The sequence below is a fragment of the Hippopotamus amphibius genome, chromosome 5, assembly GCF_030028045.1.
Source record: "Hippopotamus amphibius kiboko isolate mHipAmp2 chromosome 5, mHipAmp2.hap2, whole genome shotgun sequence".
Taxonomy (NCBI): domain Eukaryota; kingdom Metazoa; phylum Chordata; class Mammalia; order Artiodactyla; family Hippopotamidae; genus Hippopotamus; species Hippopotamus amphibius.
The window spans coordinates 159,202,596-159,229,853 of record NC_080190.1 but is presented as its reverse complement, the minus strand read 5'-3'; the positions used below and the strand labels follow the sequence as shown (position 1 = coordinate 159,229,853).

The following is a 27,258-nucleotide window of genomic DNA, read 5'->3' as shown; positions in this document are numbered from 1 at the left end:
TCTTCCTTTTAGTTTGCAACCCCTCCCTCTTCACCCCAATTTGGAATCTGTTCCTGAACAGTGTGATGATTTTGGAAACCTGGAATGAACAGCTTTCGGTTGATGCTTTCTAATTTTAAAATTTGCATAATGAGATGAGCGAATCACCATCACTGTGAAATTATTAGTGAAGTAATCGGAAACGATTGAGAGCACCACACATTAAGGGACACTGATCATTTCCAAGCTGTACTTAAAATGTAGATAAAATATTTCCCCGACTGAAGACTGACGTGGTGTCAGACACGCGTGCGTTGTTTGCACAGTGGCGCCTGGCTCCCGCATCCTGGACCACCCGTGAGCGGCAGAGCCCCCATGTTTGTTTTATTTGTAAATATTCAGGTCTTCCCCGTCCCTTGAATGTCAATGCCATCTTGTATCTCCACACTCATCCTGTTATATTAATTTTTTTTTCCTTTTTTCCTCCCCTTTTTTTGTTTGTTTCCAGTTGTCTAACGGGTTTTCTCACTATAGTTTATCAAGTGAGTCCCATGTGGGGCCCGCGGGGGCGAGCCTTTTCCCTCATTGCCTGCCCGCCTCCCGCCTGCTCCCTCGGGTCACCTCTGTCCACCTTCCAGACTACGCACATTATTACACCATTGGGCCCGGCATGTTCCCGTCATCTCAGATCCCTAGCTGGAAGGTTTGTGTCTCTCCACCCTCCTCTCACCCTCTCCCCGCTCCCTCACTGCCTCTGTGCTCACCCCTTTCCTGCCCCCCGATTCCCCCCTCACCTCCTTCCTCTCACACTCTGCCTTCTTCCCCATAACACCTCCTCCCTAAGTAACTTCCCACTGGGGAGAACCAGAAGCCAGCGGGCAGCGCTGAGATAGAGGTGTCCACACAGAGCTGAGGTTGGAGGGGCTCCCTTTAGGAAACACCAGTTAACCCCCATTAGACCTCAGCAGACCTGGATGCGGCATTGGAGGGATGTCAGCCCCAAGTTGTAAGTCCAGGCCCTGCCCTCCTGGGGGTTTCCTGAGGGTGTCACTGTTATCAGGGAGGGAGTATCCTCCTTGGCCATGTTCCCCAGACTGTTGCCTTGAATCCTTATTGGGCCATGGTAACAGAACCATGCCCCAAAATATGTTTTGGCTTATTATGTTTTATCTTAAAAGTACCCGCAGACTTTATTTTTAGTCTTAATTGTTCATATTAAAACATGTTTGCTTTAATATAAAAACAAAAAGTTTTTATATTATTTCCTAGCAAGTCTGATTGATGCCAGGAGGATATTCTACTTTATTTTGAGAGGAGGTCCCTAATTTGAATAGTCGGCCCTTAGGCGGCCCACATTTTGAGCAGGTCTTGACTTCCTCCCTTACAAGTGGCGCAGGCCCCTCAGACTCCTCAAAATGTTTCTTCTGTCCCAGGGGCCTTCCCTTCCTCTGAGGACCTCAGAGGGCACATCTTGAAGTGCCCTTTGGGGCTGTTTTCCAGAAGTGAGGTTCGGCCTCAGGGAGAGTGGTTGAAGTTCCTTTAGTGCTCCCTGTTGGCCACTGTACGCAAGTGAGGTCATTTGAGCTGGTAGGTCAGGGCCGGGGCCCTCAGACATCGGAAGGGAGGGCCTCGTCCCTGGGGATGTGCTCTCCACTGGCTGGTGCCTTCAGACACCATAGGCAGTCAGTCAGCTGTTTGGTGGCTGTAACTAAGAGTCTCCCCCAGCAGGTTTTCAGTCTTGGGGTGGATATGAGGACAGGGGAGGTACTCAGGGGGCCCCCAAAGGATTTTCCGCTCCCTTCTTCTAGTGCCGGGTGAGGGCAGAGAAGGGGCTGCTGGCCTGTCCCAGCCTGGGCTTCCCCGAGGGAACCAGCTGCCTTCTGCGCGGGGGCAGCTGTCTGGAGGGGTCTGTGGCCTCCACATGGAGGCAGAGGCCTTGGCGCCTGACCACGCTTGTTCCACTCAGGACTGGGCCAAGCCAGGACCTTACGATCAGCCTCTGGTGAACACCCTTCAGCGCCGCAAAGAGAAGCGAGAGCCAGACCCCAGCGGGGGAGGCCCCCCTGCAGCAGGAGGCGCGCCTGCCGCCTCCGAGGAGGCTCAGAGGCCGCGGAGCATGACCGTGTCGGCTGCCACCAGGGTGACGCTCTTGTTCTCTACAGCTAGCTGGGCCCCTCTAGACCTGGCGGGGGCCACGTGCTCCCCGGCAACTGGAGGAACCCGAGCCCCTTTCCCCCACTCCCTGCTTTGTAGCATTTAAAAGGCCCCCAGGGAAGGCCTTGTATGGGAATTAGACTCTAGAACTTTCTAGAGCCTGGGTAAGGTCCAAGCAAGTTGACAGCCCCCTGGGCCCACAGACAGTGGTGGTCATGGGAGCAGGAGTCCTATGGAGGCCCCCACTGGCAGAGGGGTGTGGAAAGGCCCTGGGATATCCACGGACAGGGGATTCATGGCTGCGGTGGCTCATCTGTCTCTTGCCTCCCACCTGCAGCCTGGAGAGGAGATGGAAGCTTGTGAGGAACTGGCCCTGGCCCTGTCTCGGGGCCTCCAGCTTGACACCCAGAGAAGCAGCCGGGACTCGCTTCAGTGCTCCAGCGGCTACAGCACCCAGACCACCACCCCCTGCTGCTCCGAGGACACCATCCCCTCCCAAGGTAGGAGGCAGCCTGGGCTTTCCTGCTGGGCTTCCTGAGCAGTGCCAGGTGAGGAAGGGGGCCCTCCCTGCTGGGAGGCGGCACATGTGCGGGAGTCCATCCAGCCCTAATAGAGCATCTTGGAATGCTGCGGAGGGCTCTCATCTGTAGTGTCGGGTAGCTGTCATCCAAGGAAGTGGCCGAACGTTCGCGACTTCACTTGTTTTCCACCTTCAGGGTACAGGGCAGTTCCCAGTTTCAATGCAGACAGATGCTGTCAATGTAACGACATCAGTTGTGTTTTGCACATTGTAGTAAGCACTTTCTTTTCCCATTTATTCTTCACAACCACTTATGTAATCATCGTATTTATCCCCATTTTATGTACATGGAGACTGAGACCCACGTTCACCCAACTAATAAGAAGCAGAGCTAGAGTTTGAATCGAAGGTCTGTCAGAGTCTGAAGCCCAAACTCTTAACCTATTGCAGCCAACTTCTCTATGAACCTGCCTCCCTCATCCCCGTCCCCAGCACACACACAGAAACCAGCAAGATGGCAGTCCAGCTGCTAGGAAAGAGCTGAGAGAGTTGGCCAAGCCTGTTGGTAGTCCTTCAGTCCAAGTCTCTAAGGCAGTGGGTCTCAGTGGAGGGCCATTTTTAGATGTCTAGACATTTTTAGTTGCCACAACTGGAGGGGGTGCTATTGGCATGTGGTAGAAGGCCAGGGATGCTGCTAAACACCCCCTAACACAGCACACAGCCCCCCACCCCAACAGAACTCACCTTACCCAGATGTCAGAGTGCTGCTGTTTAGAAGTGTGCTCTAAGATGTTCAGTCTGTACACGTCCCCCTCCCACGTGACCCTGTTTTTGGCGAGGAAGTGAGCACACCTCACTGATGGAACCTGTCTTTGTGCCTTGTGTTTGGAGACTCGTTGCCAGTAGCACCGCTTTTTTTCTAGCCCTCGCCTACGAGCTGATCATGGGGAAGGCAGTGAGGTCTGTGGTGGTCTGTGCGGGGTTTGTTTCTCGTGTTGAATGCCGAGCTGGAGGGTTGTAGAGGTTATTTCCTCTTTCCACCCCCTTCATTCTCCCCAGAGCGGGTAGCCTCTCTGCAGCCTGGCAGTTTTGCATTCTTCACTGCTCAGCGGTATTTGAGTGCAGGCCTGCTGTGTCCAGTGCTGCTCTGCGTTCCCTTGGTGACTCCTGTCAGGGAGTTCTTAGATGGGGAGGACTTCGAAGGCTGGCCCGGAAACCCAGGGAGGCTTGGGATGACATTGTGGGTGAAATACCTGGCCTCTTTTGTCCTCCCAACACACAAGAATCCAAAAGCATAGCCACTGCCTCGGAGATTTCTAATCAGATCCTATGATCAGTTTCAGATTACGATTATTTCTCTGTAAGTGGTGACCAGGAGGCAGATCAGCAGGAGTTTGACAAATCCTCAACCATTCCAAGAAACAGTGACATCAGCCAGTCCTACCGACGAATGTTCCAAGCCAAGCGCCCGGCCTCGACTGCTGGCCTCCCCACCACCCTCGGACCTGCTATGGTCACCCCAGGGGTTGCAACCATCCGACGGACCCCTTCCACCAAGCCTTCTGTCCGCCGGGGGACCATAGGAGCTGGTCCCATCCCCATCAAGACACCCGTGATCCCTGTCAAGACCCCCACTGTCCCAGACCTCCCTGGGGTGTTGCCAGCCCCTCCGGATGGGCCCGAGGAGCGGGGTGAGCACAGCCCTGAGTCGCCGTCTGTGGGTGAGGGCCCCCAGGGTGTCACCAGCATGCCCTCCTCAATGTGGAGTGGCCAAGCCTCCATCAACCCTCCTCTTCCAGGCCCGAAGCCGAGCATCCCCGAGGAGCACAGACAGGCGATTCCAGAAAGCGAGGCCGAAGACCAGGAAAGGGATCTCCCAAGTGCCACTGCCTCCCCAGGCCAGATTCCAGAGAGTGACCCTGCAGACCTGAGCCCGAGGGATGTCCCGCAAGGAGAAGACATGCTGAATGCCATTCGCAGGGGCGTGAAACTGAAGAAGACCACGACAAACGACCGCTCGGCCCCGCGCTTCTCTTAGGCTCATAAGAAATGCTGCCAGTGGGGAATGAACTGTCTAATTAATAAGACCTAATTTGTCTTGATCCATTCCAATCTATAATCAAACAAATTTTGTAGGCAACTCAGAACACAGCTCTTTTGAAAGTACTCAACACCTTTAGATAAGAATTAAAAGCAACATATGTAACTGACATAACCTTGATCTTTTAATTTGTAAATACTGACAGTTTTCTTTCTGCACATTTTAATCTTAGTTTCCCTTATGATTTTTCTGAAGGTGCCAAATTCCATTTAACTTTTTTACAAGTCTTTGTAAAATTTTAAACGCATAAGGGGGGGAGGTCGGGCAGGGGAACCACGAAGTAGTAATTTCAGAAAAAAGGATAACTATACTTAGCTTTTTTTTCTCTTTTTTTTTTTTCCTGCAAGCTTTTGTAGATGCATTGTAGTAGTCTGGCTTAGATGCAAATTCAAGTTATTTTAACGTACAAACGAAACGGATAAGGGGTAAAAAGTCCTTATTCAAATATACTATGTTTGGGATGAGAAAAGCGGGAGTGAGCTGATGAGCAGTATCCGGAGTGAAGGGCCTCTGGAAGTGGTAGACTGTGTTAGCACTGGGGGGAGGGTCGCGGGAGGGGCACACTGTCAACATAGCCGATCCTGTTACATTTAAGAGTAGCCTTGTAGGTTGAACTTCTAGTAGCTTCATGGTAAATGCATCCGAATAAGCCATACTGGATTGCAGTGTTTGTTTTTGTAGGGTGTTTAAGGACTTCCTTTCTCCCACAATTCCTCCTGACTGCACACAGCACCCACCTCGTCCCGTGCATGCTGCTGCCACCAGGTAGACATAGAACCCTCACTTCAGTTACTTGTCTGTTATACCCACTTTCATTGAATCCAGATACATCCAAAAGGGTAAGGCAGTTTTAAAAATGTGAAAACATTTTAAGATGATAGCAGGGAATTCTTAGATATAGCAAATGCCTTTTACTTATCTGTGCCCAGCAGGCTGGGCATGTTGAAAAGCCCAAATATTTTGAAAAAACGCGAGCGGATTTAACAAGGGTAACCAGCTTGGAGTCTAGCAACTTGCCAATGTGTTTACCAGTCTGGGGGCTTGTTTTTCTTATCTTCTTTTAAATAAATGGCAGTTAATTGGCTTCATACTAAACATCAAAGAGAAGAGGATTTATTTCTTGTCGCTGGGAATCTGACCACTATACTGTCCCTTTTTTTTGTATTCTAGGTAATGTTTTTTGGAATGGATTTCTATCTTTTAAGTGAAACTTAAATTTGTTATAATGCCATCCCCTAAAGCCAGCAGAGATTTGTAGATTTAAAGGGATCACGTTTGGGTTATGCAATGGTGTTTAAAAAAGAAAGCCAGCTCCTTCGGGTCAGATGAAAGTGCTCATTTGGGACCCAACCTCTCAAGGAACAGGAGCCTTGGAGGGCCCCACAGACCCTGAAGATTTCTGTAGGCTCCAGTCTTCAATTACCAAATCTTATGCTTTAATACATAACTGCATTGGATGTGAAATGTACCTGTACAGTCACTGTTCTATATATTAACATTTAACACTGCTGTGATTGCTCAAGAACATTTTATGTTATGGCTTTAAAGCAAAGGCATGATTATTAGAAACTATTTAAGCTTTTTCTTTGAAAAACAAGCTCCTTTTACAGAACATAAGCAACAGCAGTGCCTGTGGTGTGGCCACCAACCTTGATGATTAGAAGCAGCTGATGCGTTGTGCATATGATGCTTGAGATGGTTTCTGCAAAAGCAGAAATCACTGTAAGGTAATGACAATAGATAAAAGTGGTATTTTAAACCTTTGAAATAAATGGATGTAACTGTACCTTGGTACAGCTTTTCACTTGTTTAGTTTTTAAACGTTAGTATAATCTGAATAAATTTAATATAAAATGTTGCCAAATTCAATGTAGAAAGAATGTGACAAAACACCTTGGGTAGTTCTGTTTGTGTTTTTGCATATTGTAAAAGCAGTGTCACAGCTAAAATAAAGAAATCGTTTCTAAAGGTAAATTATTGTGCTTTAGTTGCTAGTTTGTACTGAGAGTTGACCTCTCCCTGTGCAGTTTTTTGTTCTAAACTTGTATAAATAACAATTGTGTAATGTGTCTCCCTTTTACCTTGTAACAGTTGCTTCAGCCTACATTATAAATAAAGAACCACTAGAAAAAAAAAAGCCCTGCATTTCAAGTCTTATTAAAATTCAGGTTGGAGGTCTTAGTCAAGTGTTAGAAGATTGACTGAGACTCAGATTGAGCTTAGTTAGAAAACTGACAACATCATTTTTGTGCACCTCAAGAACACTAGTTGCCTGAATGGTGAGCTACCAAGAACTAAAACTAGCTGGGTTTGGTTGAGTTTTAAAAATGGCTTTACCTTTAAAAAAAGAAACTTCAAACATTTAGAGTTCGCCTACCTTTACCTTTGTCTGCAGACAATCCAAGCTGCAGTAGAGGAAGCAAAGCTGGAAAACTGCCTCCAAAATTAGTGTCACAAAAGTGTCATCCAGATGGGATGCTTTAACCCCAACCATCAAACTCCACTCCTGAGAACCCCATAAACTCCATGCTTATTTGCTGAATGTGTGCTTCTTAGAGTGGTCCTTTAATCAAAGCTAAAATTCTATTAGTGGAATCTAGAAAACAGGAAAGGTATCTCACGTTCTCAGTACTGGCATGCCTTCTTTCCTTGGCTTTTTATGCCTTCCAATCACTATAGCTAAGTTAAGCCTTCAACTCAAGTGTGTTCAACTAAATCTTCAGAGTAAATCTTATATCTGGTTCTGCTGTATAGTTTTCCCTCAACAGCATGTATTATCAATATCACTTAATGGGGAAGAGCAGAACACATCTGACTGACTACATTTCACATACTTTTCTTCATATGCACAACTGCTAAGAAAATGACAGTGACCCAGTCACCTGGCATTGTGTTACTCCTCAAGAACACGTCAGTCATACCATATGGAGTTTTTTATTAGGGCAAGTGTATGTCCTATAACTTATTTCACTTGCGATTATGACTGGAGAGGCATCTTCCTTTCTCTACATGGGTCGCTCCCGGGGCCTGGTCACAATATGCCACCACAGTGGGGGCAAATCACCTTCCTTTCGGGCTGGGGGCAAAGCTTCAGTTCTGGGACCACCAAGAGGGGTTTCCTCCCGCAGCTGCTTAACCTAGAAAGGGGGTAACGAAGGAACAATTAGAAAAGGAGTCAAACTGTCCAATCTCTCTGCCACAGGGAAATAACTGGCATTGTTTCTGCTCTGTCACATGATACACCCTGATCCTCACTAGTGAAAAGTGTTGTTTACATATACCTGCATTATTTTTATGCCCACATTTTAATTCAGACACAAAAGCTGTCCTCCTTAAATGTTTTCCCATTCTTAAAACAGCAAAGCTGAGAACACATCCAACTACCCCACCTCTTACTCATTAAGCAGAACCCTGACAATCACCATTCCAATTCCCCCCTTGTTACGGTCCCCCTATCTCTTCCCCACAAAAATGTTTCCTTTTGTGTCTCAGCTGAGTGGTCTCCAAAAGCAGCATTAAGAAACCCTGGACTTCCTTGGTTTCTTAATGACACAGTGGTTAAGAATTCACCTGCCAATGCAGGGGACACAGGTTCGATCCCTGGTGAGGGAAGATCCCACATGCAGTGCAGCAACTAAGCCCACGCGCCACAGCTACTGAGCTGCATGCTGCAACTACTGAAGCCCACATGCCTAGAGCCCATGCTCTGCAACAAGAGACGCCACGGCAATGAGAAGCCCATGCACCACAACGAAGAGTAGCCCCCCGCAACTAGAGAAAGCCCGTGTGTAGCAAGGAAGACCTAACGCAGCCAAAACTAAAAAACTTTAAAAAAAGAAACCTCAATTTGAATACATTAGGGATGTGAATTTAAAAGCACCCCAAATAGCAACTGGGACAAGAAATAACATGAAATCACAAGTACAAACATGCTCAGTTCTGCCCCCTGCTGCCCAGCTACCCCTGTTCCAGCGATCTGAGGCCACCACTGTCCTGATAGAAGAGGAGGCCTAAGACACCCACTTTCCCGATACATGATTTTCTGAAGCTTCCTCCAGAAAATCCAATTCTGGATTGTGGCTAACCTGAGCCTCAAGCACATGTGCTGTTTAATAATGTCAAAGAGGTGGAACAGGTAAAGGGGGAACGTTTTGGGGAGAGGAGGTTATCATAATAGTCAACTGCAGAATGAATCTGCTGCTCTCCATGAATAAATATGCCCCAGGTTCCTAAATGCTGACATACTTCTTAGAAAACACTGCCCTCCTTGGTCACAAAATCATGAATTCAAGTAACCCACTATCCAACCAGTGTCCCCTTCCAGCTCATTTGCTTAAATGCCCCCTTGAAAATAATTCTTGAAACTCAAAGATGCTGTCAGTTCACTGGTCCTCACACCCCTCACCCTTCTCTCTGCATCAGCTCCTTGTCTACTTCCCTCCTTTATCCAGCTAGATTCCATCACCACAGTTGCTCCTTCTTGAATAACCTCAAGTTCCTCATCATTCTTGACGGTGGACAACCACACCATCTATATTCAAGCCTACAACCATACAGCTTAGTATTGCTAAAGAGAAAAAAACAAAACCGGAACAAACTGGTGTCACAACACATTAATTATTACCAACTTCATGTGGGCCTTCAAAAGCTCGTCCTCTGCCCGCAATTATCACATCTTGTCCACATTCTCCAAACATACTTCTTCCACTTCCTGGCTTTCCGTTATTTCACTTAAAAAAGAGAAGCCATCACATCGAAGTCTGTCATTTCCCCATCATTGAAACTTCTAACCCAAATATATTTACATACATCTTCTGTCCAATCAGAATGAAGAGTCCCTTCTCCTTTCAAAGACCCCCACGCATGCTTGGGACCCCATCCCTCTTCTGTACCTAATCCATCTCTCTTCAGCATCACCAGTTCCTCCCTCACACCAAGTCTAATCAGCATATATGCATCATTATATATCTTAAAAGAAAGTCATCCCTTGGCCTCCAGTTACTGCCCCATTTCTTCATTCCCCTCAGCACATCTTCTCAACAGTTATCCCTCCCCCGTTTTCTCTTCCTCACCTTCTGATCAGTCTTTGTGTGATCAGTCTTCGGTTCTAATCAAGACCACTAACGCCTTTCCTGTAGCCAAAACCTTTGGACGTTATTTCCAGTACTCTATTCCACTAAGTCAAAGATGACTTGACTGCAGCCATTCTTTTTTTTTTTTTTTTTTTTGGCCGTACTGCCTGGCATGCAGGATCTTAGTTCCCCCACCAGGGAGCGAACCCGTGCCCCCTGCAGTGGAAATGCAGAGTCTTAACCACTGGACCACCAGGGAAGCCCCTCAGCCATTCTTTTTTTTTTTTTTTTTTTTTTTTAATTTTTCCCAGATCTTTGTTGGAGTATAATTGCTTTACAATGTTGTGTTAGTTTCTGCTGTACCACAAAGTGAATCAGCTGTATGTATACATATATTCCCACATCCCCTCCCTCTTGAACCTCTTTCCACCCTCCCCATCCCACCCCTCTAGGTTGTCACAAAGCACCAAGCTGATCTCCCTGTGCTATGCAGCAGCTTCCCACTAGCCATCCATTTTACATTTGGTAGTCCCCAGTCATTCCTGAAACACTTTCTCTCAGATCTAAGGATCTCAAACATTTCTCTGACTTTCCCCACCACACCCCTTCATCTAGTTCCTTTACTGGGGAGAGGGCACCCAAGAGAGCCCATCTAGGGACTTCCCTAGTGGTCCAGTGGTAAAGAATCCACCTTCCAGTGCAGGGGACGCAGGTTTGATCTCTGGTCGGGAAACTAAGATCCCACATGCTGTGGGGCAACTAAGACCACGCTACAACTATAGAGCCCACGCTCTCTGGAACCCATGCACCACAAATGGAAGGAAGCCTGAGCACCAGAATGAAAGATCCCACATGCCTCAACGAAGACCCTGTGTGCCGCAACTAAGACCCCAACACAGCCCCCGCCCCCAAAAAAAGAGGCTATCTATTCCCTATCCCGTGGCTTTTAAAGCAACTGATAACTCCCACATTTCTATTTTGAGCCCCCATCTCTCCTCTGAGTTTCAGATTCCTACATCCAAAGTCACCCTCTGATACCTGCACCTGATATCTCACAGGATTTTCAAATTTAACATTTAAAACTGAACACTTGATCATCCCTCTGACATCTATTTCTCCCCCTCTTCCCTATCTCAATAAATACCACCACCACACTCCAGATGGTGAAGCGTAAAACCTGGAAATCATTCTTGATTCTTCCCTGTCCTTCACTCCCCACTCTCTGCCCACCCCCCACCCCCCAATTCTAATCACTCCTCACATCCCTGGAAACAATACCCTGAATCTACTTCCTTCCATATCCACTGCATCCACCCTAGTGCTGGTTGCCATAATCTTTGGACTAAACTACTGCAATAACCCAGACGGGTCTCTCTACTTCTCCACTTGCCCTCTCCAATATATTTTTCTCACTACAGCAAGATTGAGCTTTTTAAAATATAAATCAGACATCATGAGTGGAAAAATACCCCAGGTGTTGGGAGAGAAGGTTAAGGGATTGTAGGGTAGAGCAAGGTCAGGCAAAGGACTATGGAGGGGAAGGTGGGGAGAAGCAAAATTAAAGAACAGAAAAGCCAAAAGACCAGGGAACACATTTTGACCCATTTCTAAGATGGTTGTAAATGTTACATTTAACACACTTGAAAGAGAAAGTATATCTGAGAGGCAAGGGGCCAGAGTAACTGTTGGAGCTGGAATCTGAACCTTTGCTCGTGGGGAAACAAACTTTGGCTCCTTCGAGGTGTTGACCACATGGGCCAAACTACATGGTAAACTGCAGGCAAGACTCACCTCTCGCTCCCAGCTTTCTCTCCGCAGTTGCTTCCACTGCTCTCTCTTGGCAAAGTAATCAGGATACATTGCCTTCTCGGAAGGATGCCAGTCATCCAAGCACCACTCGGGAACCTGTCAGGAAAGGAAGTCACAGCGTCATTCCACACGACACATTTACATGTCATGGGTAGGGCCTGCTCTAGAGAGAGAAGATAAAAATCAAGGTGCATTTTTATAACCATTCCAAGTACCAGAATGCTTCTGACACTAAACAATAAACAGCAGAGGACCAAGATAAAAGAGCCTTAGAGCAAGAAACAGCCTAGGGATGAAAAACAGCAAGGTCAGTCCAAAGAGAACTGGCATCATTCCTTCCCTACAAGAGTTCTCTGCCCAGCGTGGCTTTATGTTATTTGGAAATAACACTTATAATACTAAGCACCAATTGAAATTGGTTAACTTTAAGGTCCAAAAATGAGTTATTTCCCAATTCCTTTAGTATTCTGCTTTGCCAAAAAGTTTACTGCGACACCTTAGTGCTGAATTTGAAAAGAAAAGTCTTGACGGCATCTGGGAGAGAGAAAACTGACACTGAAAAAAAAAAGTACCTATAACTGTCAGGAAAGCAATCTCCTAGCTGCCCCTAAAAGGGCAAGCAGTTTCCAAGACTGAAGTTCAGGATTCAAAACACCTGTGGTCCTCACCCACCTTGTAACACTCGTATCTCTCATAGGAGGTGCCCCCAGGAGACTCAGGGAAGATGTACGGCTGAGGATGCTGACCGTGCCAGAATTCTTCCTCTGCCTCCCTCAGCAGCTGGGTGGCCTTCACCATGTCCTTTTCATTCTTATGTTCATCAAACCGGGCTCTCATCAAACAAGCAAAGTACCGGTATTTGTCCCTTAAAGCAAAATGATTTTGGAGATTAGAAATGTTATCTACTCAATTGGGCAGTATTACTGACAGGAGGCAGTTCTTCCACTAACACCTTTCAGGTGAGCAGTGTAACTTCCCAGCCCCTCCCTGGACCTGTCAATGGAGCAGCCGCATCACTCTGACAGCTTCCTTGGCAGCCCCCCCAAACACCAGCAACAAAAAACTACTGTATTATTGATAAATGCAACCTAACCCCTTTCCCCCTGTCTCCTCTATCACCTCTGCAGGATCACCCAACATTCCTTCAATGACAACGTACTGAATTTCCTCCTACCTTGTGCTAGTCACTGTGCTAAATTCTGGAGATGCAAAGATGTAGAAGGCAGGTATTATATATGGTGGAAACAGTGTTGCTCAAATCAGACAGACCTGGGTTTGAATTCTGACTGACACTAGCTGCATGAGCTTAGGCAAGTTTTGGTCAGGTTCTAAAAGAAATCGTAGGCAGAGATCATTTACGGGGCTTAAAAAATTTTTTTTTAATTTTTAAATTTATTATTATTATATTTATTGTAGTTGATTTACAATGTTGTGTTAGTTTCTGGTGTACAGCAAAGTGATTCAGTTATACATATATACTTTTTCATATTCTTTTCCATTATAGTTTATTACAAGATATTGAATATAGCTCCCTGACTATACAGTAGGACCTTGTTATTTTATATACAGTAATCTGTATCTGCTAATCTCAAACTCCTAATTTATCCCTCCCCCCAATTTCCCCTCTGGTAACCATAAATTTGTTTTGTCTGTGAGTCTGTTTCTGTTTTGTAATTAAGTTCATTTGTATCATATTTTAGATTTCATACATAAGTGATATTTATCTTTGTCTGACTTACTTCACTTAGTAAGATAATCTCTAGGTCCAACCATATTGCTGCAAATGGCATTATTTAATTCTTTTTTATGGCCCAGTAGTAACAGGGCTTTGATAATGCTCCAGGCTACAGATGACAATGGCTTGAAGCAGGCCTGTGAAGGATGGTGACAGGGGAAAAACATTTAGACTACAAAGTTACAAAAGTAGGCTACAGAGTCAGATAGCACAAGACTGAATCTGAGCTCTGCAGTTACTAGCTGTGTAATCTAAGGTAAATTACTTCAAGTCTTTAGGCCATGGGTTCCTCCTCCATAAAAGTGTTAATAACAGTACCTATATCTTAAGGTTGTCCTAACGATTCCATAAGCCAAAACACATAAACACACTTCAGACGGTACTTGGTATATCCTCAGTGCTCAACGTCAGCTACTAATATTATTACACTGGGGAGAGAATTTACAAAAACCAGTGTCCAAGGCATCCAAGTATGTATGTCGCTGGCAGAGGGGTAAGTAGGGAGTACTTGAAAACAATGCTAAGACTTAAAGCTGAGTGACTGTATTACTAGTAATGCCATTAGCTGAGGCAGGGAATTTGGGAAGAGAATCAAAATGAGGTAGTGAAAAGAAAAATAAGCTCAGTTTCAGAGAACTGTAGGTAATCTAACAAACAGGTGGAAATACAACTCTGGAGACAAGTGAGCATAGGTGGTAACTCAAGTCCCAGCATTAGATGAGGCTGCCCAAAGTATATACAGCAATAACTGAGGGCCTAGGACGGACCCACGCAGCACAAATAGCACTGTGAGAGCAAATGGGAGAAAAGAAATCAGGTAAGTACTGAGAAAAGATGTTAGCGAGATTTAAAGAAACGCCGAGTCAGTGTTATCATAGTAACTACTTTTATGCTTTCCTCCAAGGCTAACATTAATAGTCTCAGATGCAGTTCAGCACTACCTAAATTCCTGATGGCTTGACTTCCTCCATTTTTATAAAACTGATAAATCTCTGTTATCTATTTGTTTATATGTCCATCTTCCCCATGAATCCATAAATTGCTATAGCTGAGAAAGAAGCCTTACTAATGTTTATTTGTGCGTCAGCCAGCATAGAATCTGAACTGCAAATTCTGTGAGATGAATAAAAAACATGGCCTTGAACCTGGCCATCTTCCTGCCTAGCAAAGACAAACAAGTCGATGACTTTACAACAATCCCAAATATACAACCTGGGCTTCAAGGATCCCCTTCACAACTCTTCCACACATACTCAGTTTCCCATTGTTTAGAGGTTTTTCTCAGAAGCCATTCTCCTGGGACTAAGTTTTGGGATTCTTCTAAGGGAGTGGCGGCCTGGCATTCATACATGTTGGCTTGTCACCCACTATGCGTTGCATTTAGACCACAAAAATCTATGTTTTAAGACTCTGTTCTAAGACTAGTCCCAGATGGACAGAGAGAGGAAAGAAGAGAATTCTGTGGGAGGTAAAGAATTCTGTGGGATGCAAGCTAATGAAGAGGGCTGGATGAAGCTAGAAAGAGGAAAGAAGGCTGATGGGAGAGGTGATAGTGATGCTTTGCAGTTAAGACACCTGAATTTTAATCCTGGCCCGGCCACTCACCAGCTGCAGGGCCTTGAACAAGTTACTGTTTTGCCTCTTATTCTCTCATCCATAAAATAAGGCTAAAGAATCCCTAAGTCCTAGAGTTGAAAGGACTAAAGAAAATAACGCATTTATTATCACTACCGATTTGGGGAATGAGAAGGTCACGAAGGAAGCTATTACTTAATGAGAGCTGGACGCTGAACAATGTTCACTTCGGGCACTTTTTCTGTTGGTCGTCATGCAACCCTCTGCACTGGGTCCCGCGACCGCTTCCCTGATTAGAAACCTGAGGCCCGGGCCAGATAAACAAGTCTTCAAGGTCTCCCAGATGTGGGCGACGAAGCCTGCATTTGAACCCGGGTTTAGGGGCGGGCTCTGCGGGGCGAGGGGCCGCCTTCCCACCCCGTACCCGAAGACCTTGAGCTGCCCGGTCCCTAGAGCCTCTCAGCCTCTGTGGAGGCCCCCGAGGTCACCTCCCCGAGCCCTGGGTCTCCCTCTCCCACCTGTGGATGCACCACGACTCCAGGTGTCTCAGCGCCCGCTTATAAAGCCGCAGCACCTTCTGCTGGTGAGTCAGGTAGGCCGCCGACGCCGCGACCGCCATGACAACCCGCTCACCTTCAGCGGCCGCTAGGACTCCCGGGAAACCGGATGTGGGCGGTGAGGGGGCGGGACAGCCGGGAGGGCGGAGCGACCAACGGCGGCTTCCACTTCCGCTTCCGCCGGGGAGGAGCCGGCGCCGCAGTCATGAGTCGCTTTAAGTTCGTGGGTAAGGCTTTTCCCGCATTTGGGGCATTTCTTTCGATTCCCGGGCGTCTCGCACGGCGGCCAGAGGGCCCAGGACGTGAGCTCGCCGGCTTTTTGAGGGCTGAAAGTGCAGGGAGAGGGCGCGGGGAGGCCCCTTGGGTGCCGGTAATGTTCTGGAGTTCAGTTTGGATGCTGGCTTCACGAGGGTGCTTTTTTGTGAAAATTCACGAGCTGCGCAGTTATGTTTTATGCTCTTTCCAACATATGTGTTGTATTCAATACAAAGAAAGGAAGCAAAACTACTAAGAGACAAACGAGAGGCCAGTCGCTGTATTCCCCTCCATCCTGCTTGCACCTCCCACCCCTTCGCGTTTCCTTGTTGGAGGGGAGGATGGCTTCGTTCACCCACTAATTCGTATCCCAGTTACTGAGCGCCTCTGGTGGGCTGGGCACCGGCCTAGGAACACAGACCCGGTCCCTGCTCTGCTGGTATCACCATCTGATGGGGAAACTGGAGGACACACGCAGTGGGAAGAGAAACAAATTCTGTACTTGGCAAGTACGATAACCCATTCGGCATCGGTAGAACAAGAGAGGGAGAATTCGACAGGAACTAAAGGAGTAAGCATATTTAGTACCAGGCACTTAGGAAAGCTGGTTGACCTTGAGAGAGCTAGGATTGGAAGGGTGACTTGGGACTTGAATGTGTTGCTGAATTTAATTTTACTGTGTGTAAAGTAGAGCTTCACTGAAGGCGCTTTTAACAAGAAGCGCTCATTAAGTAAATCATTAAGTGCCAGTTGGGAGCCTTGGGCCGTGGGATACCGCAGTGGGTAAAGCTGGGCATGATCCTTGTCTTTGTGAAGTTTCCAGCTACTTGAAGATAGAAACTGACAGTGATCACGTCTCTGCTTTAGTAAGGTGATCCTGAGAGCTGTTGTGTAGGTTTGCTGGGTCATAGAGAGAGGTAGGGAAGCATTTCAGAGCTTGAACAAGGGCATTGGAAAAGGGAGAGAGAAATGGAGGAGAGGTACATATGCAGCATTTAGCAGCTGAGTGTTTATGGCAGGTAAGGGGGAGTGAACAGTCAGAGATGACTCAGGGTTGGAATAAATACCTAACCATGAAATGGAAGCATGGTTAGTTTGGCAGTGGGTAGGAGGCGTAACGAGATCCGTTTGGATTAGGTTAAATTTGAGACTCTTACAGGACATCCAGGTGGAGATATTTAGTGGGCAATTGGAAATGTCTGGCACTCAGGAGAGGTTAGGATTGTAAACTTAGATCTAAGAGTTATTTTAGACGATATTTTTTAGAAAGATATTGTGCTAAGTGTGTGGAATTATAAGAAGAATCTAGTGGTACAATTAGTTTTCAGACTGGAGAGGTATGTACAGTCAAAGCAAATGCAGGGGAGAATGTTAAAGTGCCACAAACGAGGTTTTAAAAAATGCTGTGGGAGAGCCTGGGGTGGAGTTGGGGAACGGGTCGGTCCTCAGAGGTTGTAGACACTTTCCAGATGTGGTGTCTCTCGGCCTCTTTATTGTGATATAATTGATGGGGGAGATGGGGTAAGAGCCATGAAACACTCCACAAAGAAAAGACACTTTTTCCCCCCTTAAGGTTTGTGTTTGTAATAAAAAAAATGAAATCCCTGCCTCAAGTTATGTCTCCTTAAATCCATCCTTTAAGTAGCCTCCAGAGTAGTCTGTATAAAAATCAAGTCAGTGGCATTTTTCTTCTGCTTCAAATCTTTTAGTCACTGTCTTCAGAATAGTTGAAGTGCCTTAACAGAGCATACAAAGCCTTTCTGTGGTCTGGTCCTGCCCACTTTTCTGGCCTCATCCTTTTTATGCTCTGTAAACACTTGGAGGTGCTGTTTCTTGCCTCTGACAAGGTTTTAAAGTGGTGGTTTGGGGTTGTAACGTCCCCTCTGTCTCTGATATCCTCTTGCCTGGTTGATTTTTACCTGTTCTTAAGACTACATAACTCTACCCTTTACCGCATTATTTTATAATTAAGATATTTATGTATTTGTCTTTCACTAAACCACACTTTTAAGGAAGATACTTGGTGGTATTTATGTTTTGTTTCCCAGGGACTCAGTACAGTGACTGTTGAATAGAAATATTAGTATTTAGTACTAAGGTGGTAAGAAAATTTGTAAAGCAATCTCAACCAGATAAGCTAGAAAAGACTTCTTAAAGAAGGTGGGTTTAATTGGAATAACTTTTTTTCTATGCTCTCTTTTATTTTCCACTTTCCAGAAGTAACCAGTGTTTAAAGTTTATGTCCTTCCCTAATTTTTAAATTTATACAGAATCATAAAAATACACAAACAGATGTGTGTGTCTTTTTTATAACAAAAATGGGGTCATACTATATATTCTACCTTTGTTATGTGACTGATAGTTAATGTTTATACCATGCCATTTAAAAAGTTATGCCTGTGACCTGCTACGCAAATTTCTGCCTATAATAGTCATGAGCAACACTTTGGAGAACAACATATTAGACCCATGGACAGTTGGTCCATGAACAAGCTTTACTTGAAACAGTTGCATGAAAAATTAAACCAGTGGAGGCAGTTCCCTGGTGGTCTAGTGGTTGGCATTCGGTGCTTTTACTGCTGTGGCCTGGGTTCAATCTCGGGTTGGGCAACTGAGATCCCGCAAGGCACCCATCACGGCCACATTTTTTAAAATTTAATAATAATAGAAAAATTAAAGCAGTTTTAAAAGAGCAGCCTTAATTTTGATTTAGGTTGTATCCTGCATTTCCCCCTTTTCAAGTTGCATAACCAGTGGCTCCCCCTTACAACTACACCCAGTGTTTTCAGTGGGGAAGGAGGGTAGGAAGCAGATGTATTTGTGTTTTATGGGAAACATTGCTCCCTCCTGGGGGACACTTCAACATTGTGTCCTTGGTTATACTTGAGACTAATTTCTATGACATTGTCTGAGTATCATACCACAGATGACTATATCCTCAGTCTGAATAGCGGTGAGAATCTATGCTTAATCATTGCAAAGTGATAGAACTTGGGATGGAGTGGAAGCTCCCTTTTCAGTGCTGGCCACTTCATGCTCTGCAACACCCACCAAAGGTCACTTAAGGACATAGAGTGGAGTACACCCCAGGGGTGATAGGGGTGGCAGCAGTGGTGTGTAAATCTTGATGCATTTACAAAATTTCTATGGATGTCTTGGGTTTAACTTTGAAATAGTATGGTGAGTGCCCTTTTTAAATTAAAAGATATTTTATTCCCTAAATCTTCCAAAGTAAAATTGATACTCCAGGGAATCTCAGGTGTTGCAGACTCTCTGGAATACCCCTCATTTGAGAAACATAGGTTTAGATGATTCCTTTTTAGTAGCCTCTGCGCTCACTGCTGTGTAATGAGCCAGTGGGAGAGCAGCTGGCAGTAGTTAGTAACAACCACTTCTTGGGGCCAACCAGCTGGGTGCCCTTAGGTATCTAAGATTTATCTATAGTTGTGTTCTTTTCACAAGATTCTGATCCTGCCGTGTCCCTAGAAGCAGGCTGATTGGGGCTGCTGGCCATCTCTTACAAATCCCATCTCACTAGGGACCAGACCTTATTTTCTGTTCCCTTGAGCAACCTGGTCATCCATTGACTCATTCTACAGATATTTACTGAATCTCTGTTGTGTGCCACCCGGTGTGCTAAATGCTAGGACTCAGTGGTGGGTAGAAACTAGGTCACAGTCTAGTGGTGGAGACAGCCTCTTAAGTGCACTATTGACTTTATCACAATGACAGAGAAGAGAGCACTGAAGGAAAGGAACATGGTTCTCTAGGCATTTGATGAGGAACAAAAGTTAGACTGGGAGATCAGAAAAGGCTTCCTTGAGGAAGTGTCACTTGGACTGAGCTCTGAAAGATTGAGTTAAGTAGGCAAAGAAAGGCAGGGGGAAGATTCCAAATAGAACAGCCTGTGCAGACATCCTGTGGCAGGATAGCACTTTTGAGAAACTGAAAGAAGACCAGTGGGTCTGGAACAGAGAGAAATGGGGAAGGGGTTGAGGGAGGAGGGAGAATGGTACAGAATGGGCTAGAGATTTTCATAGCTAAGATCGTTCGGTGTTAAGGATGTGAATATCAGGAGTGACAGTTACGAGTACCAACATCTGATTTATGAATGAAAAGAAGTGGAGAACAGAATGAAAGGGGTCGGAGTCACATCCAGGCTGGAGTAGGTTGCTTCGAATGTCATGGTGGTGATGGAGATGGACAAGAACGCACAGATTCGAAAGGTTAGGAGATAAATTCCGCCTATTTGGTATATACAGATTGAGAGAGAAGGTGATGTCATAGGTTTTCTTAGTCTTTTGAGCTGTTGTAACAAAATAGCACAGACTGGGTAGCTTATAAACAACAGAAATTTCTTTCTCACAGTTCTAGAGGCTGGGAAATCCAAGATCATGGTGCCAGCACGGTTATGTTCTGGGGAGGACCCCCTTCCTGGTCTGTGGCTGGTACCTTCTCACTGTGTCTTCACGTGATAGAAGAGGCAGGGGATCTCTCTGGAGCCTCTTTACAAGGCGGTCCTGTCCAAAACGGTATCCAATCCAGAGCTGTGTATGCATTTACGTGTCCCTTAAATTTTTTAATCTAGCACAGAGGTTGGCCAGCTTTTCCTTAAAGGGTCATATGGGGGGGGGGGGTGTGTGTGTGTATTTTTTGTGTGTGTGGGCCATATGATCTCTATTGCAACTACTCAGCTCTGACTTGTCACTCAAAAGCAGCCATAGATACTATGTAAACAAATGGATGTAGCCATGTTCCAATAAAACTTTTTGGACACTGAAACTTGAGTTTCTTGTAATATTTACATGTCACAAGAACTATTCTTCTCTTGATTTTTTTTTTTTTTTTCCAACCTTTTAAAAAGCCATTCTTCGCTTAGGGGCAAACAAAAATATGCAACAGCGCACAGGCTGCAGCTTGCCAACCGCTTGACCTAGCGCATTTCTTCATGGCACTGTCTTGCAGAAGCAACTTGGTCAGCCAGCTAGTGGTGTTTAGCTTGTTCTCTGTCTGTATTTCCTGTAAACCTGAAGTTATATCTAAAGGCTAGGTAAATCTAAAACAATCTTAAATGCTCTATTTGCTGTCCCTTTGTATCCCTAGATCATGGTGACAGTGGTATAACATGATTCAGTGAGACCTGTGAGGCATTAGTTTGGAGATGTGGTTTTCTTTTGGTTGCAAACAGTTTTCCACTCTTATTTTGTTTGAAAAATAAAACTCATTAATACTGGCAACAGTTTTTAGCAATAATAGAGGTACTGCTTATAAAGCCAGCTAATTAAGGAAAAAATTAATGGAAAAGAAATATTCCTTATCCTTATAAGGTGACATACCACTAAATATATGACTCCCTCAATATTCCCCCCTAATCAGAGGTAGTAATTTTCCACTTTGCCTCTTTTTCTTCCTATTGTGCTCTCTCACCCTTATCTCTCATGTACTTAGTTTTTCAAGTTAGAAATTGATATTTGTACAGGATTTAATTTTTTTAGTTTAGTGCCAATAGGCATACTTCTGATAGGAATTTTTTTAATCTGAAAGATACCGTCCCTGATATATCAGAATGTTTCAAACAAGTTAAAGTAGGGTTTTGACTGGCTTGTTTTCCTGGTTGCATTCAGAATCTTAAGTATAAACAAACTGACTTACATTCGGCTATTTAATAATGAGGTCTTGACCTTAGCCACTTAAGGTGGTATGAAAGTATAGCTAATGTCGGCTAAAATTCCATTTGTTGTTGGCACGTTGCAGAATTTACACTGTGTCCAGTGATGATAATAATAATAATTACATTTTATAAGGCTTTTAATTTGCAAGATACTTTCACATTCATTTTCCAATCTGAGCCACATTTCACTCCTGGAAGGAGAAATTTTATACCCACCCTTCTAGTGAAGGAAACTGAGGCATCAGAGGCCTACTGATTTGCCCAAAATCATTCAGCTGATGAGTCATAATTCCAAGAATTCTGACTCCAAAGCCCATTCTCCTTCCAGAACTACAGTTCCCCATTTTATTGTATTTATTGAAACTTGCTCACAGATTGAATATTTTTTGATGATCAATTTGAACTTTTCTTTGACCCCTCTGTATTGACTTGTTAATTATCTTAACCACTCTGTTGGTGTTTACTGGGGAGTAAGTGGGTGGGGAGTGGAGGCTGAGAGGCCATATAGGATAGGAGAGATGAGGACTTCAGAGGAAACAGAAGCGAATCACAGTGTCCAGAAAAAGAAGGTCCTTGCCTCAGCAGGGGAGGAAAAACTTCCTCCTACCCTCTTAGGTTCTGTGGCTGGGCCTAAGAATAAAACTGACATAAGGCAGATTAACAGGAGAAAAACATACTTTTTTTGTGTGTGTACATGGGAGTTTTCAGAAGGAAAATGAAGACCCAAAGAAGCTGTTAGACCTAAAAGCTTACCGGAAGGCCAAGTGGGGATGTGATAAGACAAAGGGGCTTAAATTATGTAAATTGTGGGACAGTGACTCGGAAAATATGGGGAAACTAATGGAAGATAAGAGTTATTTTGGGTTTGGTTGTACAGATCCATTTCAACTTGACTCTGGTGATAAAAATGTTCTTTCCTCCTGCTACAGGGAGAGTACCTTTCTCATGGGAAGTGTTCTTAACCTATTTTTAGGTAGTAAAGGAGAGATTAGAGATCCTTTCCCGCATTTGCTGTTTCTTAAGTGCCTTTAGCTCAAAATAACCCATATGACAAAGCAGCGTATTTGGGGGTGACATCTTAAACCCCTTCACCAAACTTGAGATGAAGCAGCCTGTTCATCAAGGGATAGAAAGCAGCTGTAATAACTGGCTGAGGAATACACTTCAGGCAAACAGTATGTCAGAAAGAAAAGGGCCAAGAGCTATAAGTCACAAGAGATTCTTATAGAACAAGGAGGAAATAAGTGGCTGAGCCAGGGCAGGATGTCCTAAAGCCCAAGGCTCAACTGGGTCCAAAGCTGAATATAGATCTTTGATGTACACTGTGACTCGGGGCCTCAAGGACTGACCCACAGCAGGAAGAGGTAGGTTCTAAGAGGAAGTGGCATCACCTGGAATTGGCCTCAGGCTGAGCGTGGAAGAATGATTTATAATCTATTCCCATTAGGAATGAGACAGGGACATGAGAAGGTTTCATAAACCGGGCCTCCAAGTTAATCTTCAGTTTGCTTTTAAAATTAGTATCATAAAGCTCACTAGTTAAATTTGCTTACTGCTCTGTTTCATTCATTTTTCATTTGTTTTCTAGTAAAAGATTGCTTTGGAAAAATTCTGATCTCGTTGCTGCACAGAGGGGTAATGGACTAGAAGAGACGCGAGCCGTTTCCGTGCTCCTAGTGCTCATCCGTGGTGGGGGACTGTAGCCTGACCCTGTGAAGGATTCTTCCAGGCAGAAGGGCCTCTGCTCTCTTCACTAGGTTTCGTTTCTCAGTCTGCCCCTTCCCTATTTAATTTCCTTTCCTTACTTGAAAAGAAAGTCAGATGCTCATTTCTTGTGATTTGGGCCGTTCCACTGAACCCCTACATTGTATGTCTCATATTCGATAACATTTGTGTGTTAATAGCCCTTTAAAGGGTATCAGTTGTGAATTCATCTCCTACCCTCTGTTGACATATATCCTGTTGCCCAGATATCTTTGAAGTTTTCTGCATTGTGCTTTTCTCTTGCTGTTACAAATGACTAGAATACTCTCCCACCATCTCTTGGATTGTCCAAATTCCCATTCATCTTTCAACATCTGCCTTAATGTTGAAGCAGCAGAGCTCATTGAGGGCTAGCTTGGTAGAAATCAGAGTGAGAATATACCAAGGAGAAGCTGTAACTCAGCAGAAATAATTTAGGGATCTGTGGGTAGGCCACTGCCCTCCCCAGCCAAGAACTTGGAGATTCTCTTAGTGCTCAAAGCTAAAGGGTGTGTATTTTAAATAAGATATTTTTATCACCATGGCCATCGCTAGCCGAACAAGACCTGTGTTCCCTTTGTTCCCTTATACTCTGCTGCAGGAGCTATCAAGAACAGGACTTGGTTTGGGGGGTCAGATAATTCTTTGTTGTGGGAGGCTATCCTGTGCATTGTAGGATATTTAGAAGCACCCATGGCCTCAAGCCTAGATGCCAGTAGCAGTCCCCTCAGTGTGACAACTAATAATGAATACAGATGTTGCTGAATGTTGGGTGTGGGTGGGGAAAGCAGGGAGAGAGAGGGGCACTGCAAAATCTCTCTCCATTGTGAACCTCTGCTCTACAGGCACAGTGAATCTGTTCCAGTCTTCTACATACGGGTACCTACACACACCTGTATATAGAATGCCCTTTCTGTTTGTCAGCTTCTAAGCTTTAGCTTTCTTCAAGATCTAGCTCTTCTGTGAAGCTTTTTCATCATTCTTGCCAAAACCGTTAGTGCTACTTCTTTGTGCTCCAGAGCACAAAGCTGTAAAATAATTATTTACAGGCTTAAAAGTGTATAGAGCTCCTACTATATACCAACCATTATTCCAGGTTCTAGGGATACAGCACTGAAGAAGATAATCTTGCTTACAGCCCAGCTTATTTATATATCACAAATTATATTTGAGTTCCTATATACACTGTAAATTCCTGGAAGGCAGGGACCAAGTGTTGGGTCCTGTTCATTTCTGTACCCCTGAACGCCTTACATAGCATTTGGCATAGTATTGGTCTTCGTAAGTATTTGGTGAATAAAAGAAATAAATAATGTGTTACCCTCTCTGCATCTCCACTTGCATTACCCTAATTCAGGTTCTCTTTATTGCAAATAAGATCTCTTGCCTGTTTCCAAATGAGCTATCCTGATTCCATTTGCCCCTTTCGGATCCCACCTTCTACAAAGACACCAGAATGAAATGTCTGGAATACAAATCTTGGAAGCCATCAGTGCTTCTTGTTGCATCTGGTATTTTAAAGACAAGTGTCTGTAACATAGCTGAGTCTGCCCTTTTCTGGTCACTCCCTTCCCTACACTTCTCTCCGCCAGTCAGAACAGCCTGTAGCTCTCCATGATCACTGTGCTACTTTGGACCCCAGATGCTTTATTTCTGCTGCTTCCTCTTATCTGCAATTTCCTGTCTTCTGCTGGGTAACTCCAACTCATCCTTTAAGATTCCGTTTAAGAATCTCTCTTTCTGGAAGCCTCTTCTGTGCAAACTACCAGACTAAGTTAGGTGGTCCTCCTCTGTGTCCCACAGTGCTAGTATCTACTTGTGATTGTCTGTTAATTGGGGTGTTTTCCCTATTCTGCAGTGAGTTTCTTGAGAGCAGGACTTGTATCTTACATCTTTGTATCCCAGGTGTCTAGCACAGTGACTGACAAGCAGTCAGCACTTAGATTTTGTTTGAATGAATGTGTGAATGAAAAGGTTAGTAACAGGACCTTTTATTTAAAGTAAAAGTTTCAAATAGAGGCTCTTAATGATTATGTGTTTTATTTTTGCTTTCCACAGATATTGGTATCAACTTGACAGATCCTATGTTCAGAGGAATTTATAGGGGGGTTCAAAAGCACCAAGGTAAATGTTTCTTTTATTAAGGTAAATAGTTTATCTATGAAGACAAATTTTCTGACTCAAGGGAGACCATAAAAAGCTTCACCCATTCTTACAATCGAAATATTAAAGGTTTATTATGCATCTTGGTTAAAACTATAAACAAAGTGAAATACATATAAGCTATATTGGTAAACCATGATCATCAGCATTTATAAAATACCTGTTATAACAAAGTGTTATCAAGCCCTTCTCATCTGTAGAAGTTTGTAACTTTGAATATAGAACTTTAGGTAGCCATATGCATAAAAGGCAAACCAAAAGCCAAACAGACTTTTCCCCCTTTTGGTCAACAGAATAAAAATACAATTGAAGAGACAACTGTGCATCTATTTTGCCTTATATGGGTTTCTTTTTTTTAGGTATTGCTAGGTCTTTTCTTATTATATGATAAGCCCTCATCAAATAGTGTTGATTTGACTTTGAGTTAGTAAATGTGATTTTTCTATGTATTTTTCTTTCAATAAAGGATAATTAAACTATAGGTGAGTTTTTATTTACCAGATTTACTTAGTGTTGGGTTCATCTTTTACAGATGACTTACATGATGTAATAGAGAGAGCTGTTCAGATTGGTGTTAAAAAGGTAACGTTTCATTTTTGTCACTCTATGATTTAAAAAAAAAAAAAATGAAATTTTAGTTAAAATACTGCAGAGAAGAAGAGAAAGAGCCAATGCCACATTTAGCATTTTGTGATATGTATTGTCAACATGTAATATGATCAAGTTAATGAAATATCAAAATATTCTGTTCTCAGCAATTTAACTGACACAAACCTTGTGAGTGGTTCTTCCATGTGATCAGAAGTATGATAAATGGCTAAGTCTCCTTGAAAAAGTTGTTTAAAACCTTTTCTGAAAACCAGGCTTCTTAAGAGGCAAACTATTAGTAGATTTTATAGTATAATTTAGCATTTGTTAGAAGTAAACAGTCATCAAAAAGAGGTGTATATAATCTCCAAGGTTAGCTTTTATACTATGTGTAACATTTCAAATAACTGAGAGAACACTTTAATTTTTATGGTAATAATTTGATAATCAGGAGAATTCCTACTACTTTTAGAGAGTTCTAAGCAAATGAATTTTAGCTCAGTGTCAAATTCTTTGAATAGATATTTCTTTTTTTTTCTTAAGTAAATTATTTATTTTTGCCTGCATTGGATCTTTGTTGCTGCAGGTGGGCTTTCTCTAGTTGCGGTGAGCGGGGGCTGCTCTTGGTTGTGGTGCGTGGGCTTCTCATTGTGATGGCTTCTCTTGTTGCGGAGCATGGGCTCTAGGTGAGCGGGCTTCAGTAGTTGTGGCTCATGGGCTTAATTGCTCCACAACATGTGGGATCTTCCTGGACCAGGGCTTAAACCTGTGTCCCCTACATTGGCAGGTGGATTCTTAACCACTGTGCCACCAGGGAAGTTCTAGATATTTCTTTTTAATTAGTGTTTTTTAAAGTAGCAAGCTAGCCCACACATGCACACAAGAAATAAGATTAAGTTCCATTGTGTGGTATCAGGACGCTTAGTAGCTACTGCTTCTAAGTTAAATAACCTCAGTTTTAAAAAGTTACACTGCTGACTAAATGAGTTCTGCAGTCTCCAACTCTAAAATTGTATTTGTTATTATTCACAAGTAATGAGAGAGGATAGGGACTTCCCTGGTGGCACGGTGGTTAAGAATCTGCCTCCCAGTGCAGGGGACATGGGTTCAAGCCCTGGTCCTGGAAGATCCCACATGCCATGGAGCAACTAAGCCCATGTGCCACAACTACTGAGCCTGTGCTTTAGAGCCTGTGAGCCACAACTATTGAGCCCTCGTGCCACAACTGCTGAAGCCCTCGTGCCTAGAGTCTGTGCTCCACAGCAAGAGAAGCCACCAGAGTGAGAAGCCCGCGCACCGCAACAAACTATAGCCCCCACTCGCCACAACTAGAGGA

At 44.3% G+C, this 27,258-nt stretch overlaps 3 protein-coding genes across 21 annotated transcripts in view; 2 read left to right on the top strand and 1 right to left on the bottom strand.

The window, feature by feature from the left end:
• MTSS1 (MTSS I-BAR domain containing 1) overlaps positions 1-6,883 on the top strand; it is a 157,188-nt gene extending 150,305 nt beyond the window's left edge. For 9 of the 13 annotated variants that reach the window (XM_057736153.1, XM_057736160.1, XM_057736155.1 and 6 more), the window contains 4 exons: positions 488-682; positions 1,946-2,119; positions 2,471-2,633; positions 3,991-6,883. In XM_057736153.1, the coding sequence (XP_057592136.1) occupies positions 488-682; positions 1,946-2,119; positions 2,471-2,633; positions 3,991-4,691 (1,233 nt within the window). In that variant the 3' untranslated portion in view covers positions 4,692-6,883. The remainder of the gene's footprint in view (positions 1-487; positions 683-1,945; positions 2,120-2,470; positions 2,634-3,990) is intronic. The other 4 variants (XM_057736165.1, XM_057736164.1, XM_057736163.1 and 1 more) reach the window with 2 other exon arrangements.
• A 555-nt stretch (positions 6,884-7,438) lies between these two features.
• NDUFB9 (NADH:ubiquinone oxidoreductase subunit B9) lies at positions 7,439-15,605 on the bottom strand. Its single transcript, XM_057736166.1, has 4 exons — positions 15,464-15,605; positions 12,308-12,500; positions 11,618-11,731; positions 7,439-7,891 (listed from the first exon to the last, which is right to left on the bottom strand). Exons 1-4 carry the CDS (start codon positions 15,562-15,564, stop codon positions 7,760-7,762), a joined length of 540 nt encoding a protein of 179 aa, XP_057592149.1. The 5' UTR covers positions 15,565-15,605; the 3' UTR covers positions 7,439-7,759.
• A 45-nt stretch (positions 15,606-15,650) lies between these two features.
• TATDN1 (TatD DNase domain containing 1) overlaps positions 15,651-27,258 on the top strand; it is a 38,991-nt gene continuing 27,383 nt past the window's right edge. For 2 of the 7 annotated variants that reach the window (XR_009053691.1, XM_057734613.1), the window contains exons 1-3: positions 15,651-15,729; positions 25,230-25,295; positions 25,867-25,916. Coding sequence is in view for 4 of the 7 variants with exons in the window: in XM_057734613.1 (XP_057590596.1) it covers positions 15,708-15,729; positions 25,230-25,295; positions 25,867-25,916 (138 nt within the window). In the remaining 3 variants the exon portion in view is untranslated. Of the gene's footprint in view, positions 15,730-19,913; positions 19,984-22,753; positions 22,793-23,138; positions 23,186-25,229; positions 25,296-25,866; positions 25,917-27,258 lie in introns of those variants that run through there. The other 5 variants (XM_057734618.1, XM_057734614.1, XM_057734616.1 and 2 more) reach the window with 5 other exon arrangements.

Coding starts and splice junctions, on each gene's coding strand:
- NDUFB9 (XM_057736166.1), bottom strand. CDS start 15,564: ATGGCGGTCGCGGCGTCGGCGGCCTACCTGACTCACCAGCAGAAGGTG. Junction 12,501..15,463: donor GAGTCGTGGTGCATCCACAG/GTGGGAGAGGGA, acceptor TTTTGCTTTAAG/GGACAAATACCGGTACTTTG. Junction 7,892..11,617: donor GAGAAAGCTGGGAGCGAGAG/GTGAGTCTTGCC, acceptor CCCCCTTTCTAG/GTTAAGCAGCTGCGGGAGGA.